The sequence below is a fragment of the Mustela erminea genome, chromosome 3, assembly GCF_009829155.1.
Source record: "Mustela erminea isolate mMusErm1 chromosome 3, mMusErm1.Pri, whole genome shotgun sequence".
In the NCBI taxonomy this organism is placed as follows: Eukaryota; Metazoa; Chordata; class Mammalia; order Carnivora; family Mustelidae; genus Mustela; species Mustela erminea.
Window position 1 is genome coordinate 98,881,962 of NC_045616.1, and position 16,747 is coordinate 98,898,708.

A 16,747-nucleotide genomic window follows, 5' to 3' on the forward strand; every position below is an offset into this window, starting at 1 on the left:
GGTGAGGGAAACAGTGCCCGCCCTTCTTACCGAGAGTGCCAGACAGCAGGAACCATGTCCTTGACTTATTTTGTGTTCATCTGAATCACAAATCCAGCCCTCTAGACCAGGAACGTGAGTTATGGGGTGACAGTCTGATTTCTCTTTTAATTTCAGTAAAAACAGGTGGACCTTGGGCAGACCATTAAGCGTCTGCCTTCGGCTCAGGTCATGATCCCAAGGTCCTGAGATCGAGCCCCACATTGGGCTCTTGGCTCCAGGGGGGTCTGCTTCTCCCTCTCCCTCCCCCTCTGCTGTGTTCCCTCTCTCATTGCATCTCTCTGTCAAATAAATAAAACATTAAAAAAAAAAAAAAACAGGTGGACATTTAAGAATAATCTAAACAATAACGAAACAACTCAGTTACTATAGCTTGTAACTAAGGCACCAGTTCCTCACTCTGAAAATTGGCAATCAAAGGAAAGAATTAAGCAGTGATCATGCCTTTTCTGTGCACGTTGGATTTCAGCATAACCAGATTGCGCTGGTTGATGAGGGAAAGTTTTTCATTACAGGAGAATTCCTGCTACTAAAGTTGGAAGGGAAATTCTACTTAGAATGCTTGGTTTTGTAGTCCCCCAAGTGAAATAATTACTTCATGCAACTGTCATCAATGGATGCAATAAATAGGCCATTAGAATATTGATGGGGAAGGTCACACTGAGGGAATCCCTGCCATCACTTGAACCCACTAAAAGTGGGACAGCTACCATTACATTCGGTGCCCCCTGATGTGATGCAGTGAGAAGTACACAGAGTCACCTATGAACTGTTGTCTAAGAGATGAACTTGAGCTCAGTCAAGCCCATCTATAAGTTCACAGAAAACACAGGGGACAGAGGAACAAATTAAATGATACCACAAGAAAGCAAAATTAGAACACGGCTTTCTTCAGCAAGACAGTGGCATAAGGAGTAAAAGGAGGTGCCATGTAAAATTTACTTAAAGAGACATCTAATAGTACATCTTGGGACACCTGGGTAGCTTAGTTGGTTAAGCATCTGTGTTCAGCTCAGGTCATGATCCCAGGGTGCTGGGATCGAGTCCCTCAGCAGGGAGTCTCCTTCTTCCTCTATGCTCTCCTCTGCTTGTGCTCTTTCTCTCTCTCATGTTTTCTCTCTCTCTCTCTCTCTCTCTCTCTCCTCCTTAAATTAAAAAAAAAAAATTCTAAAAAGGTCTTGTCTGGATCATTTAAACAAACCAAGGCATAACAGATTTGGGGGGAGGATGATATGAATACAGTTTGGGTATTAGATGATACCAGAAGATCATTAAGTTTGTTAGACAGTGGCTTGTGGTTATATAAGAAAGTGTCCATATTTTTAGAAATTCATACTCAAGTATATAAGGGGTAAAATAATAATTTCTGGGATTTACTTGAAAATCTTAATAAGAGGGGCGCCTGGGTGGCTCAGTTGGTTAAGAGTCCGACTCTTAATTTTGGCTCAGGTCATGACCTCAGGGTCCTGGGATGGAGCCCATGTTGGGCTCCCAACTCAGCGGGGAGCCTGCTTCTCTCTCTGCCTCTGCCCCTCCCCCTGGGTCACACTTGTCTCTCTTACTTGATTGCTCTCTCTCTCAAATAAATAAAAATCTTCTTTAAAAATATTCATAGGAAAAAAAATTAATAGGAAAGAAGGGAGAAATGGCAAAGAGAGAGAGAGGAAGACATAGGTGTGACAAAATATTGATTAATTGTCAGATGGGCACACTGGAATATATGTCAATTTACTATTCTATTTGTTTGGAACTTTTCATGGTAAAAATACTAAGAAAAAGAGTAACAGAGCTCTCTCAGAGGTGGTAGTAGGGATCCACTGGGGCTGTAACTGGATAATGTCATTATCTGATGATCAAAAATGTCATGGTATTTTTCTTATTTTTTGAAGACGTCTTTGCTAAAAGAAAAACTCATTTTGTTAGATTGGGGGGGCCATCCCTAGAAACCAATTCCATTGCCTTCCATCAAGCAACTAGAGGAGATTTGGGTAACAAATAGTCTCTGGTGTAAAAGTGAATGCTGATCTTAGCTGGAATAACTTGCTTTCTTCAGCATCCGCAGTGGTGGTTCTCCAGGGACTTATCTGGCTACATGTGTTTTTCACATTTATTAGTGAAATTGGAGATTCAAGAATAAAACACAGTCTTCAGGAACATTTTGTTAATTTGTGACACACTAGAGATTTTTAGCCCATAAAGCAAATGAATGAGCTCCATGGGGGTATAACTGTTATTTTCACCCTGGAAGGCAGTAAAGACCCACTGTATTTATTAAGCACTTAGAGAATGAAAGTGAATAGTACTATGAAAATAGGAAAGTATACTCACACTACTGCTATTAATAGTGTATTTTTTTTTTTTTTGGTCTGTTCTGAAGGAAAACCCATCAGATGAAAATTTAAAAGTGAAGGTAGACCTCTGCCTATGTGGCTGTTTTATCTTAGGTAAGAATTTAATTCCTTGTCAGTATTCAGTTGTTTTGTTTCTAGTCAGACAGGCTGGATCAGGTTACGGAAACTCACCTATTCTTTCTGGCAGGGCTGGAGAGACAAAGAAATGAACAGACTAGATATTTGATTCAGGACCTTCCTGCTGAGTGGTTGCAAGGCCTGTGGGGCAACCCTCCATGTAAGCCAATGAGCCAGGCTATTTCCAACAGGTGTTGAAGATATTGGGCTGCTAGGGAGGCTTGGGTACAGAGCAGGCTGGTCCTCACACTGAATAAGTCCAGTTAAAGGTGATGCTCTGGGATGCTTGGTGGGGCTCAGTCCCATAAGTGTCTGCCTTTGGCTCAGGCCATGATCCCAAGGTCCTGGGATGGAGCCTCCATCGGACTCCCTGCTGCTCCCCCTGCTTGCGCTCTCTCCCGCTCAAATAAATAAAATCTTAAAAAAATAAAATAAAATAAAGGTGATGCTCCAACAGGTAGGCGGACTGTGTGAGATGTGGGGACTGATGTCAAGATGCATGCTGAGCTGGGCTAGGCAGCCAAAGGAGAAGAACAAGAAAGGGGCATGGGCTTGAATGAGAAAAACTCACTCCTCAGACGTTCCTTTGAAGGAATTCATTGAATGCCTTGCACTGAGGTCCATAGGAAGTGAGGAAGAAAGAGGCCTCATTCCCCACCAGTACCATGTTGCACAAGAACCCAGAATATACACTGGGAAGAGATTCCATGATAAAGTGATTCAGGTAACTCAGCCCTTGGCTATGTGTTGCTTTTTTCCAGAGCTTGTTTGGATCTTAACTTAAAAGACTGGACCATTTTATTTTGGAGAAACACTAGGAAAGAACCTATGGTTTATCTCTGCATGTATGAGGATGTGTGTGTGAGTGTGTGTGTGTGTGTGTGTGTGTGTGTGTGTGTCTGTGTGTGTAGCGGACAGACAGGGAGCAGAGTCTAAGGGCCTAGGAGAGTAATTCCAGGGGCCGTTCTTGTGCTTTGTCACTATCCTTACACAAGACTGTCAAAGCAGATGTCAGCAGTTCTGCCTCCATGAGACATTTGCTAGGGCAGAGGGGACGGTAGCAAGGAGGACTATAGAGGGGATGGGCCAGGCAGGGAGATCCAGAGCAGGATCTGGAAGGAGCTTCTTGTCCCCACCCCAGCCCCAGCAGGATCTGGAAGGAGCCTCTTGTCCCCACCCCAGCCCCCAGCTCTTGTAAGATGACCTTGCTGCCTTATAGTCTTAAACCCTGCCCATTACCAAGTGCCTTCCTCGTGCCAGCCATACACCTACCCTGGGTCCTCAGCCTCAGGGAGGAGGAGGCGGCTCAGCAGCAAGGAACTGACTTCTGTTGCTAAGCACTGGGTGGCAGGTAAAAAACAGGGCTCTGCCCCTATCCCCACATCACCCCCACTAAATGCTCCCAGAGTGCTCCTGACCCCAAAGCCAAACATGGTACCAAAACAACACAAAGACACCCAGAGACCTGATGCCTCACTAGACCACATGTGAAAGCACCATGGGAACTGGGGGCCTTCTAAAAATATAAGGCATATGATAGGGAGTCCATCTCTAATGCCAAAGACAGGGCTGAAAAGCAAAATCCAAGGAGCTTTCATCCTTACTCTGCACTTGCCTAATTCTTTGTCAAGCTGAGCAACTTCAGTTATCCTGGTGCCAAAACCAAGGGCAAAATGCAGCCAAGTCTCTTGGGACATCAAGGGCCTGAAAGCGCTGGAGGGAGGCCTGGGGCCCCCAGAGCCTCTGGACATCACCCTGGGAAAGGGCAAAACTGCAGCCTCCCCGTGGTCTTGGTGACATGCAGTTGGCGAAAGCCCTAAGGAACCCCGTCTTAAATCAGTCAACAGCTGGCTATATTCTAGAATGCAGGAAGCTATGGTTAAGAATTTAGCAAACCTGTATGCCTAGTACTAGGCTATTTCCACAGAAGAGGGTGAATGAGGTAAAACTGGGAATGAACCCCGCATCAGCCTCCTTAATGGTGGGCATTCAGTTGGATGCTGGCAGAACATGGGTATGAGCGTAGCATCAGATCAGAAGCTTCTGGTTCTTACAACGTATTCTGCCCTCATTGTAGCTGAACTGTTCATCCCCTGTGTTATCAGAGATCCTGGTCAGCATTCTGTAGCCAGCACGCTTTTCCTTATGCTAGAGAGGGAGCTGTTTGGTACTGGGCACCCTGGATATCTCTTGAAAAATACACTTTTATTTTTCATCTCCAAGTGATGTCCCATGAATGTCTTATTCTGTTTTGCCTTCTCCCCTCTATTGTTTTTAAACTTGTCATTTCAACTTTTCTGATGTGTCCTGATTGCTCTCCAGTCCCCAGAACTCATCAGTGAGCTCTACTCCCCAGCCCCCACCTCCATGGACTCAGCAGGGCTGTGGGGGAGGGGGGGGAGCCCGTTATTATTTATAAGTATAATTCAGCTGTTGCTGTGTCTTTGAATGCACAGGGTAGTTGTGGGATTTTTAATTGCCATTTTCATCTATATAATTAAAATTAAATGAAAAAATGGATAGCCTCCAAAATCCGAATTAATTTTATGAGCACTTCTTGAGGGGAAAAAATATGTATAAACATGATAATTGTTACTTGATTTGCCTTCAGCACGACTAGAGGATTTTTACCTGCCTGAAGAGAAAATTAGTAATTTTAAATGAAAGAAAAAAAAAAAAAAAGATTAGTCTGATACTCCTGGTGCTTCTTGCGGCTGAGAATCAAAAATAATAATGCAGATGGGAAAATGATAAATAACTCTGGGTATCACATTCAAACAGTACACTGTGAGATTGGAGCTCTGTGGATCCAGCTTGCCTCATGCCAGTCTGGAATTTTTTCCTTACCCGTTGGTTCATCACCGGTGTTTACACATTCCTCAAGAAAATGTCTTTACCCGCAAATCCAAACCTCCTTCATGCTCGGAAACAAGCATTCCGCCTCCTTCCTCTGCTCTGCAAGTGTGACAATGCACACAGAAGCGGAGAATAAGGAGAAAACAAAAAGGCAGGGTTTTTTTGTGTTTCTTTTTTTGTTTTTGTTTTAAATCCATTGGGCCCGACAAGGTTGCCGTCTCTGGACTCCTGAAGCGCCTGACGGACATGTTTATAAAGACCCGGATGGTCACTTTATTTGGAATGACAAACTCCCCGCTCCACATAATGAGGTCAGTGAAGCATCCAGAAAAGAAACGTATAATTTGGTAGCGTGGGTCTGTAAGCACAGCCCTGCCGAGACTATTTAAGTTTAATGAAGCAGCTACTTTGCCGCTACACACTCCTAGTGAATGGCCTCCTTGGCGTGTTTTTGAAAACTTAAATGTTGCTGGTAATCATGTCCCAGCAATCTCCTTGGAGAGCTTTTGTGCCCTGTTCTCAGAAGAAATATGCTGCTTTTACATGTTAATGGTTTTGAAATTAGTCATTTGCTCCATTTTCACTGGGAAAGGAAGGTCAGTGTGTGATTTCCCGCCTGCCTTCATTTTCTGTGCATATTCAGGAAACTCCAAGTCTGTTCATGGCATGCCGTGCACTGTCTGCTTATAACATGCCTCAAAAGCTGGGGAAATGTTCTATCAAAGAGTGTTCCTATTCTCAGAGACTGTTCTTAGAATTCTGAGGCTAAAAGTCTCCCTCAGAGGGGAAAGTTCCTGGACAGGCCATTATTACTTTTTTTTCCCCCTTGTTTCAATCACTGACCAACATGCACTGTCCGTTCATTGGTCTCATTGAGGAGGCCTTGCTCCCTGTGTATGCAGACCTCTAGGAAGGCTAAGGGATGTTTTCAAGATGCCTTCCTAAAGCAGAGTTGTTCATGTAAAACTAAGGTCAGGCTTCCGAATCCTGGGCCAGTTTTAATGATGTGCAACTCTGGGACCAGAAAGACTGCTAGCCATTCTCCCAAATTTAGGGCAGTGTCCCCTGAGTAAGCAAGGGCATGATGACTGGTGGAAAGGGGCCATGTCCTCGTGGCTCTGCAGCTCCTAAGAGGGTCCGTAGAACCCTCCTCAGGAAAAGTAAAGCCAGACTTGAAATGGCCAGACTCTGCACCATCAGAAACTTCAAAGGAATAGCCATTAGTTTCTTTTTTTTTTTTTTTTTTTAAGATTTTATTTATTTATTTGACAGAGAGAAATCACAAGTAAACGAAGAGGCAGGCAGAGAGAGAGGAAGGGAAGTAGGCTCTCTGCTCAGCATGTGGGACTCGATCCCAGGACCCTGAGATCATGACCTGAGCCGAAGGCAGCGGCTTAACCCACTGAGCCACCCAGGTGCCCCAGCCACTAGTTTCTTAAAAAAAAAAAAAAAAATTCTTGGAGTGGATAAAAGAATGAATAAATTTGCTTCTTGATTTGCTTTGTTGACCAACTCTGGTTGTGGGGGTGACAGAGGACCCTTCTAGAACATGAGACCTGAGGAACCCACTTCTTAAAAATCTCTGGCTTTGTGTGGGTCGAGTTTGGAGGTCCATGCTTGCTGTAGACTGCCCCTCCAGGCTTGGGGCCTGCTCAGTCCACTGCCAGGCAGCCTGCCTGACCAGGTCAGTGCCGCTAACACACATACTCTTACATTCTGATGTTTACCTCCATGATAATGTGTACACCCCAACAGAGATGCCAGCCTAACAGATTCCACCCCGAAACAGCCATATTGTCCTAAATCTAAGAGATGAAAGTCGACTGGTCACTGAAAATGCAGCTCTAATGGAAACAGGCCTGAAAAGGAACTTGAGCATAGCTTGCATTCTATTTTCCAGTATATTTATCATGGGCTAGATAAGGGAAGGTCATAGTGGCTGCTGTAACATATAACCCAAGGATCTCTGGCAGAATAGCAGGTTCTCACCACCTACCCTCACTAAACATTTTCATGGACAAGGGAAAAATCTGTGTTCAAGGATCTGAACAGACAGGTCTGGGGAGAACGAGGAGAAGTGCATGAACAAGGAAGAAGGTGCCTCCATGCCACCTGCCAATGGGATGGAGTGGCACAAGGTCAGAGCTCAAGCATGATCCAGGAGGACAGCACCGCAGAAGCTCACCAGCCATAGGGGATGATGGTTTTCAAAGATAGAAACGTAATGTCGCTCAGCTTACAGTAAGAGCAGGAATGAAGGTAGCTGTGGCAGTAATTCGCTACACGTGACTCAATCTAGGTCACAAAGCATGTTCACGTTTATTATTTGAGGCCTTACCAACACCCCTACCAAGTGGCTCAGGAAGTATTAGTGCCTTCATTCCAAATATGCAAGAAATCTCAACTGTGGCTCAGAAGCTGAGTGATAGACCCCAGTGAGTACCGAGCCAAGGTGCAGGCTTGGGGGCCCTGCCTCTGAGAACAGAACTTCTTCCCCTAGCTCTGCAATCCTCCAATTTGCCAAGAGGTTCCAGGGGCTGCTGGGGCCAGAGGACAGTGGAGGTGAACAGAGCCCCCCACCTCCCCTTCTCCGGACGCGTCCTGCTGGTGCCAGCCATGTTCCCATGGAAATCACTTACCAGAGGCAGACTGTTCAGAAACATGGCAACGATTAGCTGCTGCCCGGTTGGTTCCTTGCTTTGGTGAAACCTGAACTCCGTCCTTTAAAGGGGTCACAGTTTAACAGACAGGCCTTTTGTATCTTAACAATGGTCCCATCAGGCTTTCTTTCACGGGGCCATTCCCTCCTCTTTTGCTATCTTCCTCTCGTCCACCTAGCGCCGCCGTTTTCACTGTGTGCAGCTGGACTTGGCCGGTGCCAAATCATGTTTTATTCGCAGCCTGAGAAAGCAATTAGACAAGCAGTCAAGCCTGGCCAACAAAGGACTTGTCCTACCAGTGCAATCTGATGTTCAAGTTTACAGAGACACGCCACCCCCCACTGGCGCGGTGTTTTGGCCCTGAGAAATCCCCAAGAGCCGAATTCTTGGGTGAACTAGGAAGATACTCTCCCATAGGAACAGCAGTGTTGATAAGAAAGCAGTTGAATGGTGCTTGAAATTTTGCAGGAAGATCAGTGGAAGCCCAGTTAGGCTGCAAACCGACAGCTCAGCTCTTTCTAGCATCCAGAACCACCGCCTGCTGTTTTCCCAGGTGGCTCTGAAGGAGACAGGGAAATGCAGTGGGCCATTTGTCACTGCCCCAGGTGCAACATATGCAAGCCAACTGGCGCATGCGTCCTGCAGAGGCCGTCTCCTGCCCCAGGCCTGCTCCAGGCCTCCGGATTTCTTTTTGACTGAGACTGGGGAGAACAACGCTCCCATCTCTCCTCCTCCACCTGAGGAGATGATGAGATCCACTCTTGTGGGGTCAGAACCAACTCAGCCCTTCCCACCAAGACCTCAGATGTCTATGCTCCGTATTAGCCTTTACACGCCATTTGCAATTAAAGATGTGGTCTTTTAGAAGCAATGGGAACTCATCACGGGCACGCCAATCTTGGAATCTCAAGGTACTTCTGGTGCTTGGTGGCCAGCAAATACGCCAATATGTTCTTCAGTGAGTGCCAGACCAGAGTGACCCATCAGGCAGGTCCCCAGTGGGGTCCAGGGCTCTGAAGGAATAGCCCAAGAGAAAGCAAGCTTGAGGAGCTTTCTGTCCCTTTAGGCTCAACTCTGTGCCCGGCACCCACTATGAAACAAAGAAACGGATCAGATGGCCTTTGATATCTCTTTTGCCTTTGAGAAGAGAAATGAAGTCCATCAACCCAGAAGTGAAATTACAGATATAAAATAAGTTTAAAGGGGACTCTAGTTCTAGAATTGTTAAGGGCATTTTTAGGGCAGATTTAGGTCGTATATTTAGAATGGCTTCCTTTGATGAGAACTTAATCTGTGTTATAAGTGAATGAACTTGGGGACATTGTGTGCCTAAGCGATGTCCTTTCACTGGGGCAGTCTAACTCCTCCTGACAGCCCTGGTCCCCTTTCCTCCCTCTGTGCATCCCTCCTCTGGCTCCCACCTGGTCCATCGAGCACAGGGAGGGAGGGTTTGGTCCTGAGAGTTGAAGTTACGCAAAACCCGAAAATAGCTCTCAGTGCATGCAGACATAATGATTCCATGCAGCAAGAAGGTCACTGTGTCTGCTTTTCCTGCCAACACTCCCCTAGCTCTTCATCTATGGCTGCCTTGTGAGGCCAGAGAGCTGTGCCAGGAAGTTACCCTGGGTGACTGGGAGGCATTATGAGAATTTATAATAATGTCAGTGGGGTTTTAGAAGAGCAGGTCAGGGGAAGGGGATTAGGTGCAGTTTTAGAAGTTGGGGTTTGAACATCCTTCCGTTCTGTGGCCTGAGAGCTACCATAACTCAGTTACTTTAAAAAAAAAAAAAAAAATCTGGCCTCTGCTACAAATCAACTCCACCCTGTGAACCCTGCCAAAAATTAGAAAGATATCTCCGCCGAAAGTTTACCGTGGTTATCCGAATGGTGGGGTTATGAGTGAGTTGTGTTGTTTTCCTTGTATTTTTCTGTACTTTCTCTAACATACAGTTTCTGGTTTCGGCCATGTAAAAAGAAAGAAAGGCAACAAATCCTATTTAAAAAACAAAACCCTATAGGGGTGCCTGGGTAGCTCAGTGGGTTAAAACCTCTGCCTTCGGCTCAGGTCATGGTCCCGGGGTCCTGGGATGGAGCCCCTCATCAGACTCTCTGCTCAGCGGGGAGCCTGCCTGCCCCTCTCTCTCTGCCTGCCTCTCTGCCTACTTGTGATCTCCGTCTGTCAAATAAATGAATAAAATCTTTTAAATAAATAAATAGCAAAACTAAACAAGCTAATCATGCAATTGTACCCTTGTATGTTACTGCCTGGCAGTTGAGAAGCCTGTGTCCTCACATCATGCCTCAGGTCAGGGCTGGTGTCCAGAATCCCCTCCCCACCACCAGCTTCCAAAGGTGTCCGGCAGAGAGCAGACCACAACACAGAGAGGATTTGTGTCAGCCAAGGACAGGAATGGGAACGTGCTCGAGTGAGGCCAGCCAGACACCACAGCAGCAAGGAGGGGATTCCCTTCCCGTCCAACTGTCTCTGATGTTCAGGCCTCCCTGACATCCTGCGTGTTGGGAGGGAGGGCATCAGTTCATCTGCAAACACTGCGTTCTTCTCCTAAGAATATCCATTTGGTGCACATTATTCTGGAAGTTGGGAAGATCCTGTTTTCCAGACCCAGAGGGATCAAGTACTATTTAATAACTGGGAGAAACAGACAGCAGAAAACAAGCTTTTGAAGAATTCCTGAAGTCCTCCTGGGGCTGTGGGATGGATTTGCCTCAGTTTGGGGCCTTTGCCATACAGTCTGCTTACTGATGTGAACTCAGTCCAGCAACCAGTCCTGCATCTGTCTACGGAGTCTGGGCCCTGTTGGGCTCCAGCGCTTGAGGGGAGCAGGCTGGGTAGAAACAGCCATACTTCTAAAAGTGAGATGCAACTCTTACAAGTTTCTATAACAATCTCTATTTTTCATGCATCATGTGCAGACTTCTTACTGGATACAGTGCTGTTGCTCATACCAGCGGGTATGACTACTTTGAATCTGAGGTCCAGTTCAAGCCCATACCACCCCGACTGGGGACAGAATTCTTTGCAGGCTATTTGACAGACTTATGTGTCAGGGAATGGATTGTTTTTAACAGGCAGTGGAGCTCTCATCCATCCTCATTTCTTGCATTCTTCTGTGTGATTCTCTATGATGAGGCAGTATTCCACTAACAAAGACTTGATTCTAATATTTGATGGCGATATCCATTAAGAAAAAAATGTAACAAGCTCAAACAACTAATCACTTCCCATGAATAACTATTTAAGACAAGGCTAAAATAGGTTAAGTTTTTAAAGGAAGTTAATTGTCACGATACATTAAGTAGATAATTGTATTATGGGACACAGATACAGCAACAGTCAGAAAGGTGGACATTAATTGATTCTTTCGGGCCAATAACTGTCCTAGAAGCTGCTATTTCGCCAGTCTTTTTTTTTTTTTCTCCCTTTCTCTCTATTTTTAATCTTAGCATCTTAGAATGAAGCTGAATGGGGAATAAATTGCTTACCAGAAAAAAGAGTTGCAACAGGTTTTAATAATGATTCTAGTAACTTTGAGAGAGTGTCAACAAACACTTATTGCTTCTCTGGCAACAGAGCAGGGGAACTGCTTATCTCCTCTTCAGATCGGGCTCCAGAACCATCACGCCCTCCCCTCTCCAAGAGCGGGGCTCCTACATGTTTATGGACACCGACAAGCTCACTCTTCCGCTCATAAGCACGTCCACGCTGTCTCGGGGGCTCTGTGCGCGTGCGCGCGCGTACCTGAGATGGTAACCAGACGAGGCGCCGCGTCTAGGCTCCCCCTGTTATTTATATTAAATAATGACATGATGATGTGTGTGGCCTGTAATTCCCCCGTTTTCTGTTAACCACCCTGCCCAAGTAAACTATTTCCTGATCTCTCCTAGATGGAAATCCTCTATGAACGTGGAAGCCATTAGCAGAGTAATTGCTGTCTGTTACCATGACAACCAGCCGCTGCAGTCACCTGCCTGAAGTGTTGCCAGACTGCACCAGCTCAGCTGCGCCTGTGGTGAAGACCGTGGAGGACTGTGGCAGCCTAGTGAATGGGCAGCCACAGTATGTCATGCAAGTTTCGGCCAAGGACGGGCAGCTGCTGTCAACAGTGGTGCGGACTCTTGCCACCCAGAGGTAGTACCGCTATTAAAATAATTGAATCTGTAATGGATCCGACGACTCTCTGTCAGATGGAGAGAGGCCAGAGGGAACGTAAATAGCGCTCAGGTCTTTGTGTCAGGTGAGAGGAGGTGCTACCGAAGTTCTCTTCTCGCCGTTTCTATAGCGATGGGGCATAAAGCTCAAATTCCCCTTGTTGAGTTTTCCTCTTCAAGTCAAACGTACAGAGAGAGTCAGGCAGGCAAAGACCCTACAAAACACAGGGTGCTTTCACTGTGTTTGGTATGTGGACACTGCCATGGTAATTATGCTCTTGTTGCCAGGCGCTAACAAAGGTGGCCCTTTGTGAGGCTTGGAGGAAGGAGGCACCTGATTTCAGGTGACAGAGCCGAAGTGATTAGACTTGTGGGCACAACTGCTGAAGAGACACTCCTGGTGCTTGTGCCAGTCAGCGCTGGCTGATGGAGCACCGCCCGGGGCTTCTTCCTGGGTGAGCCTCTTCTCTGGCATGTCCCCATTTGGGGGCCTCTTCTGCGGCCCCCTCCTTTGTGCCCCATGGGCCCCCCAACTTCTGAGCCTTCCCAACACACCCTGCCCTACAAGGTCCTTTTGTTCAAATTACCACAACTTGTCTCCCCTGAATGAGGAACCGAAGAGAGGCCAAAGGCTCCAAACAGCCCAGAGATGGCTCATCCAGGCCGGCACTTTGCCCCTGGAGGTCTCTCCTCTTATGCTTTTGCTCTCCAACGGCAGACTGAGAGCCATGGGCTGCCCGGCCAATACATGCTCCTTGGCTTCTCCAGCTTTCCGTCAGGATAAGTAGGGACAGGTCTGATCAATAAACGTATGGTGGGTATCAACACTGGACCTGACCTTTGATACCAGCACCACTTCTGACCCAGAAGCTTTAGGCCAGTCACTCACACACTAACTGCTTACCTCGGTCGGAGCAAGTCAACCACACCTTACAGCAGAGACCCGGGCCCACACGCACCTCTGGCAGGACTGCTGGCAGCACCAGAGCATTTCCTGTCCCAGCCTGGACATGGTGGCCATCAGACATAGACTCACACCCTCATGTATCTTGGAAACGCTGCCCATGCATCTTCAGCCGATTGGCACAGCTTTTGCTAAGGGAGGAAGTAGAAAGAAGTCAATATATATTTTCCCACCTCTCGAAAAGCTTCTAACAATTGGTTAGGACTCAGAATATGACAAGGCGATGAGCATCATTGCTCATCTCTGAACTGAGACAGGTCACTGTATGTGTACCCAACACCCTGGCAGCCTTGAGACACCGTGTTTAGTCAGGAAGAACAGGCTACAGAACTAAGATGACTTAGACCTGTGAGGCGGGGTGTGTTTGTGCACCTCTGTATCAGGGGTTTTCACATGTTCTCATCACGAGGTCGTATAAACCAGATTATTTCCAACTTTCACACACATTTGACTCAGTGGGAATGAAGGAGCCAAGAGGAGCCAGAGAAAGGTCAACTCCTTCAACTTTCTTCTCCCAGCCCTGAGTGGGTCCCACTTCCGGGCAAGCAGTTTAATCCCCTTTCAGCCTTCACTCATTCCCAGGATCATCCCAGAAAGGCCCATGGGAAATAGTGCTTCCATGGCTGTTTCCATTTGACTCATACACAGTGTCAAAGAGAGCAATGGGTCCAGGTCAGGTGGGGGCAAACAGAGAGGCTGGTCCTCAGGCCGGCACATACAGGGAGAACATGGTTTAAAACCAAAGGACAGTATGAGAAGCGATACAAGATGATGTCTACCTGAAAGGAACGGTCCTCTCCCAAGACACAGTATGCACAGGAGCTGAGGCCATCTTAGTTTGAGACCTTCATTGACCACTAACTTCCCTGATGAGCACTACGTCATTTGATTTTTCCCTGACCTCAGTTTTCCTGTAACTGAAAATAGTCACCATTAACAGCACATTTGCTGCATGCTGGTCCTTATTCTAAGCTTTGGATTTGGGCCATCTTTTCTCATCCTCACATCACCTACGGGGAAGGCAGGCACCATTCTTTGCACCTGTGTTACAGAGGAAGAAACTAAAGTACAGAGAGATGACTTACTTGCACCAAGTCCGCCAGCTGGTAGGCAGCAGAGCTGGGGTCCAGAGCCTGCCTTATGAACCACCATGCCGTGTGCCTTCCCAGAAAGCACAGAGCTGGTTTGTCTTTTTCCAGATTAATGGCAGAGCTTGCGACCGAGGCCGTCTCCATAGGACATAACTCATTACTTGCATTCAGCTTAGTGCCCATAGCGTCCCAGAAAGCATCCTTGGAACGCTCCAGGACCACCTGCCCTCAGCTCGGTGCTCTGGGTCAGACGGCACTTCCGTGTTAGGGCTTGAGAGTTCGCTGCCAGTTAACCTGCCTCCCCTCACTCTCCCACCCTAAGGAGAGAAGAAATGAAAAGAACCTCTGAGTACCTGAAAGTGTCCTGGTTTGGTTCAAAAGACACAATTTGCCTAGAAACTGCAACTGATGTCATTTCAAAACAATTTCTGTTTTTAATGTGAAGGACAGTTCTTGTTTTCCGATTGGGAGTTTGCCTGAACAACATCCTTGTCCAAGACAAAAGTAACAGGCTACTCACATTCACCCACTCTCAGCCCTGGGCCACCCTCTCCTTCTTTATATGGGCAACAGGAGATGCCCAAGGACCCCGGCCCTGGCCCCCACTGCCATGTATACAGAGTGTACCTCTAGGGTCTGAATGCAGGGGTCTGTTTGAGCGGCTGCTGCTGGGGAAGGTCTGAAGGACCCAGAGCCAGAGGACTGTCCTCGTGGTGACAACGTCCAGCCTGGTGAATAGCAGATGCCCCTCCTTCTCTTACAGCCCCTTCAATGACCGGCCGATGTGCAGGATCTGCCATGAGGGCAGCAGCCAAGAGGACTTGCTCTCCCCCTGTGAATGCACAGGGACCTTGGGGACAATCCATCGGAGTTGCCTGGAGCACTGGCTGTCATCCTCAAACACCAGCTACTGTGAACTCTGCCACTTCCGGTTTGCAGTCGAGCGCAAACCCAGGCCGTTAGTGGAGGTCAGTAATTGGGGCACATCCTGAAAACTTCACTCTAATGAACAAATGATGTCTGCTTTTATGCCCGAATCGCAAACCGGGTGCAGCTCAGTGAAGCACAGCAGTAGCAGCGTGTGAAAGTGTGTGTGTGTGTGTGTGTGTGTGTGTGTGTATATGCATGTATGTGAGAGAGACACAGAAGCAGCTCACACGCTCACTCCGGAGCCAGCAGTAGAAAGGTGATCTCTGCGAGGAGACAGGAGAGGGCAAGTCAGTGTGAGGAGAGTGGGGAAGTTGACAGAGCTGCTCTCCCTTTTCCCATCCCTGTGAAGTGGAACAAACAGATCCATCACACTCTACCCAGTTTATACACCATCTGCCCAGTTTGAAGCAACAGGTAAGTGGGCATTTGGGTTGCATAGCCTGAGAGGTCTCTGTGGAAAAAAAGAGGTGCAGAGGAAAATGGATGCCAACTCAGCCTTCTGGGCTTTGAATAAGTTCCATGACCTTAGGTAAGTTACTGTGAAGCTTAAACGAGGTAAGATTTCTAAAGCACTTAGAATACCAAGTACATATCCAAGTGTTTGAATTTTTTTAAAAAAAATCCTGTAGGAAATTATACACAAGCTTCTTTCAGCTAATAGCCTAGCATTGGAATCTCTTTTCTTTAAAAGGCAGGCATTTCAACCCAGCCATTAAAATGGTAGGACGCTCTTTCATATTTTAGGAGCCACACATTTCTACTTTAGACCAAGGTTCTAGTCCTATATTAGCTAGAAGCAGCAGAAAATATCATTAGGCTATTTTGTCCTCTCTCCTACCCTCAATTTCTACCGGTCAATTAAAAATTTGATATTAACAACAATAAATATTCTAATGTATTATGAGCCAGAGCTAATTGAAAAAGACCAAGACCAAGATTATGGGCCTCTAATCTAGACCCACTGATAAGCTCCCCCTTCTTTAAGCAGCTGACCTGGCAGAACTTTGGCATTAAACTAAAGCTAGAAATCAAGATGCCCTTCTTGGAGACTACTTAAAACAGGACATTAGCTTCTTGGCCTTATAGCTCTGGAGAGCTCTCATATACCTGGTCTCCTGTTTGACCTTGAAAATTTAATCAGGACCTATAAACTAGGGCCTGTTTTAGCTATGACTTACTTGCCAAATGGCATGAAATTTATTTGACTTGCCTCAATACAACTCCGCTTTAAGACTCTGGATCGAGTGACCTCTTAATTTAGCAGTCTTGCTGCTTGACATCCACTATCAGAAATTCCTATTTGCAGAGTGCCCATCAGGGATCTGGCCCCATGCCACATTTCTAGGATTTACATTTCAGAACTTCTCTGCAGAGGCAGGAGTGGGGGGTAAGTATAATTAAACGATAAACAAGGGGGGTGAGGATGTCTCAAGCTCAAAGGCAAAAGTTAAAAAGAAGCCTATTTCATCTTTCCAGAAATTTCTGGAACCTCCCCAAGTTGATATTGCACCTTCTCCAGGGAAGCTATCTTCCCAGAATAAAAACAAAATGAAATTAAAACAAACAAAC

The 16,747-nt window shown here is 46.6% G+C and overlaps 1 protein-coding gene across 3 annotated transcripts in view; it reads left to right on the plus strand.

Annotated features, from left to right (window-relative positions):
* The window catches only part of MARCHF3 (membrane associated ring-CH-type finger 3), a 137,207-nt gene that overhangs the window by 89,771 nt on the left and 30,689 nt on the right, over window positions 1-16,747 (plus strand). For all 3 annotated transcript variants that reach the window (XM_032336855.1, XM_032336853.1, XM_032336854.1), the window contains exons 2-3: window positions 11,930-12,173; window positions 15,012-15,216. In XM_032336855.1, coding sequence (XP_032192746.1) covers window positions 11,986-12,173; window positions 15,012-15,216 — 393 coding nt within the window. In that variant the 5' untranslated portion in view covers window positions 11,930-11,985. The remainder of the gene's footprint in view (window positions 1-11,929; window positions 12,174-15,011; window positions 15,217-16,747) is intronic.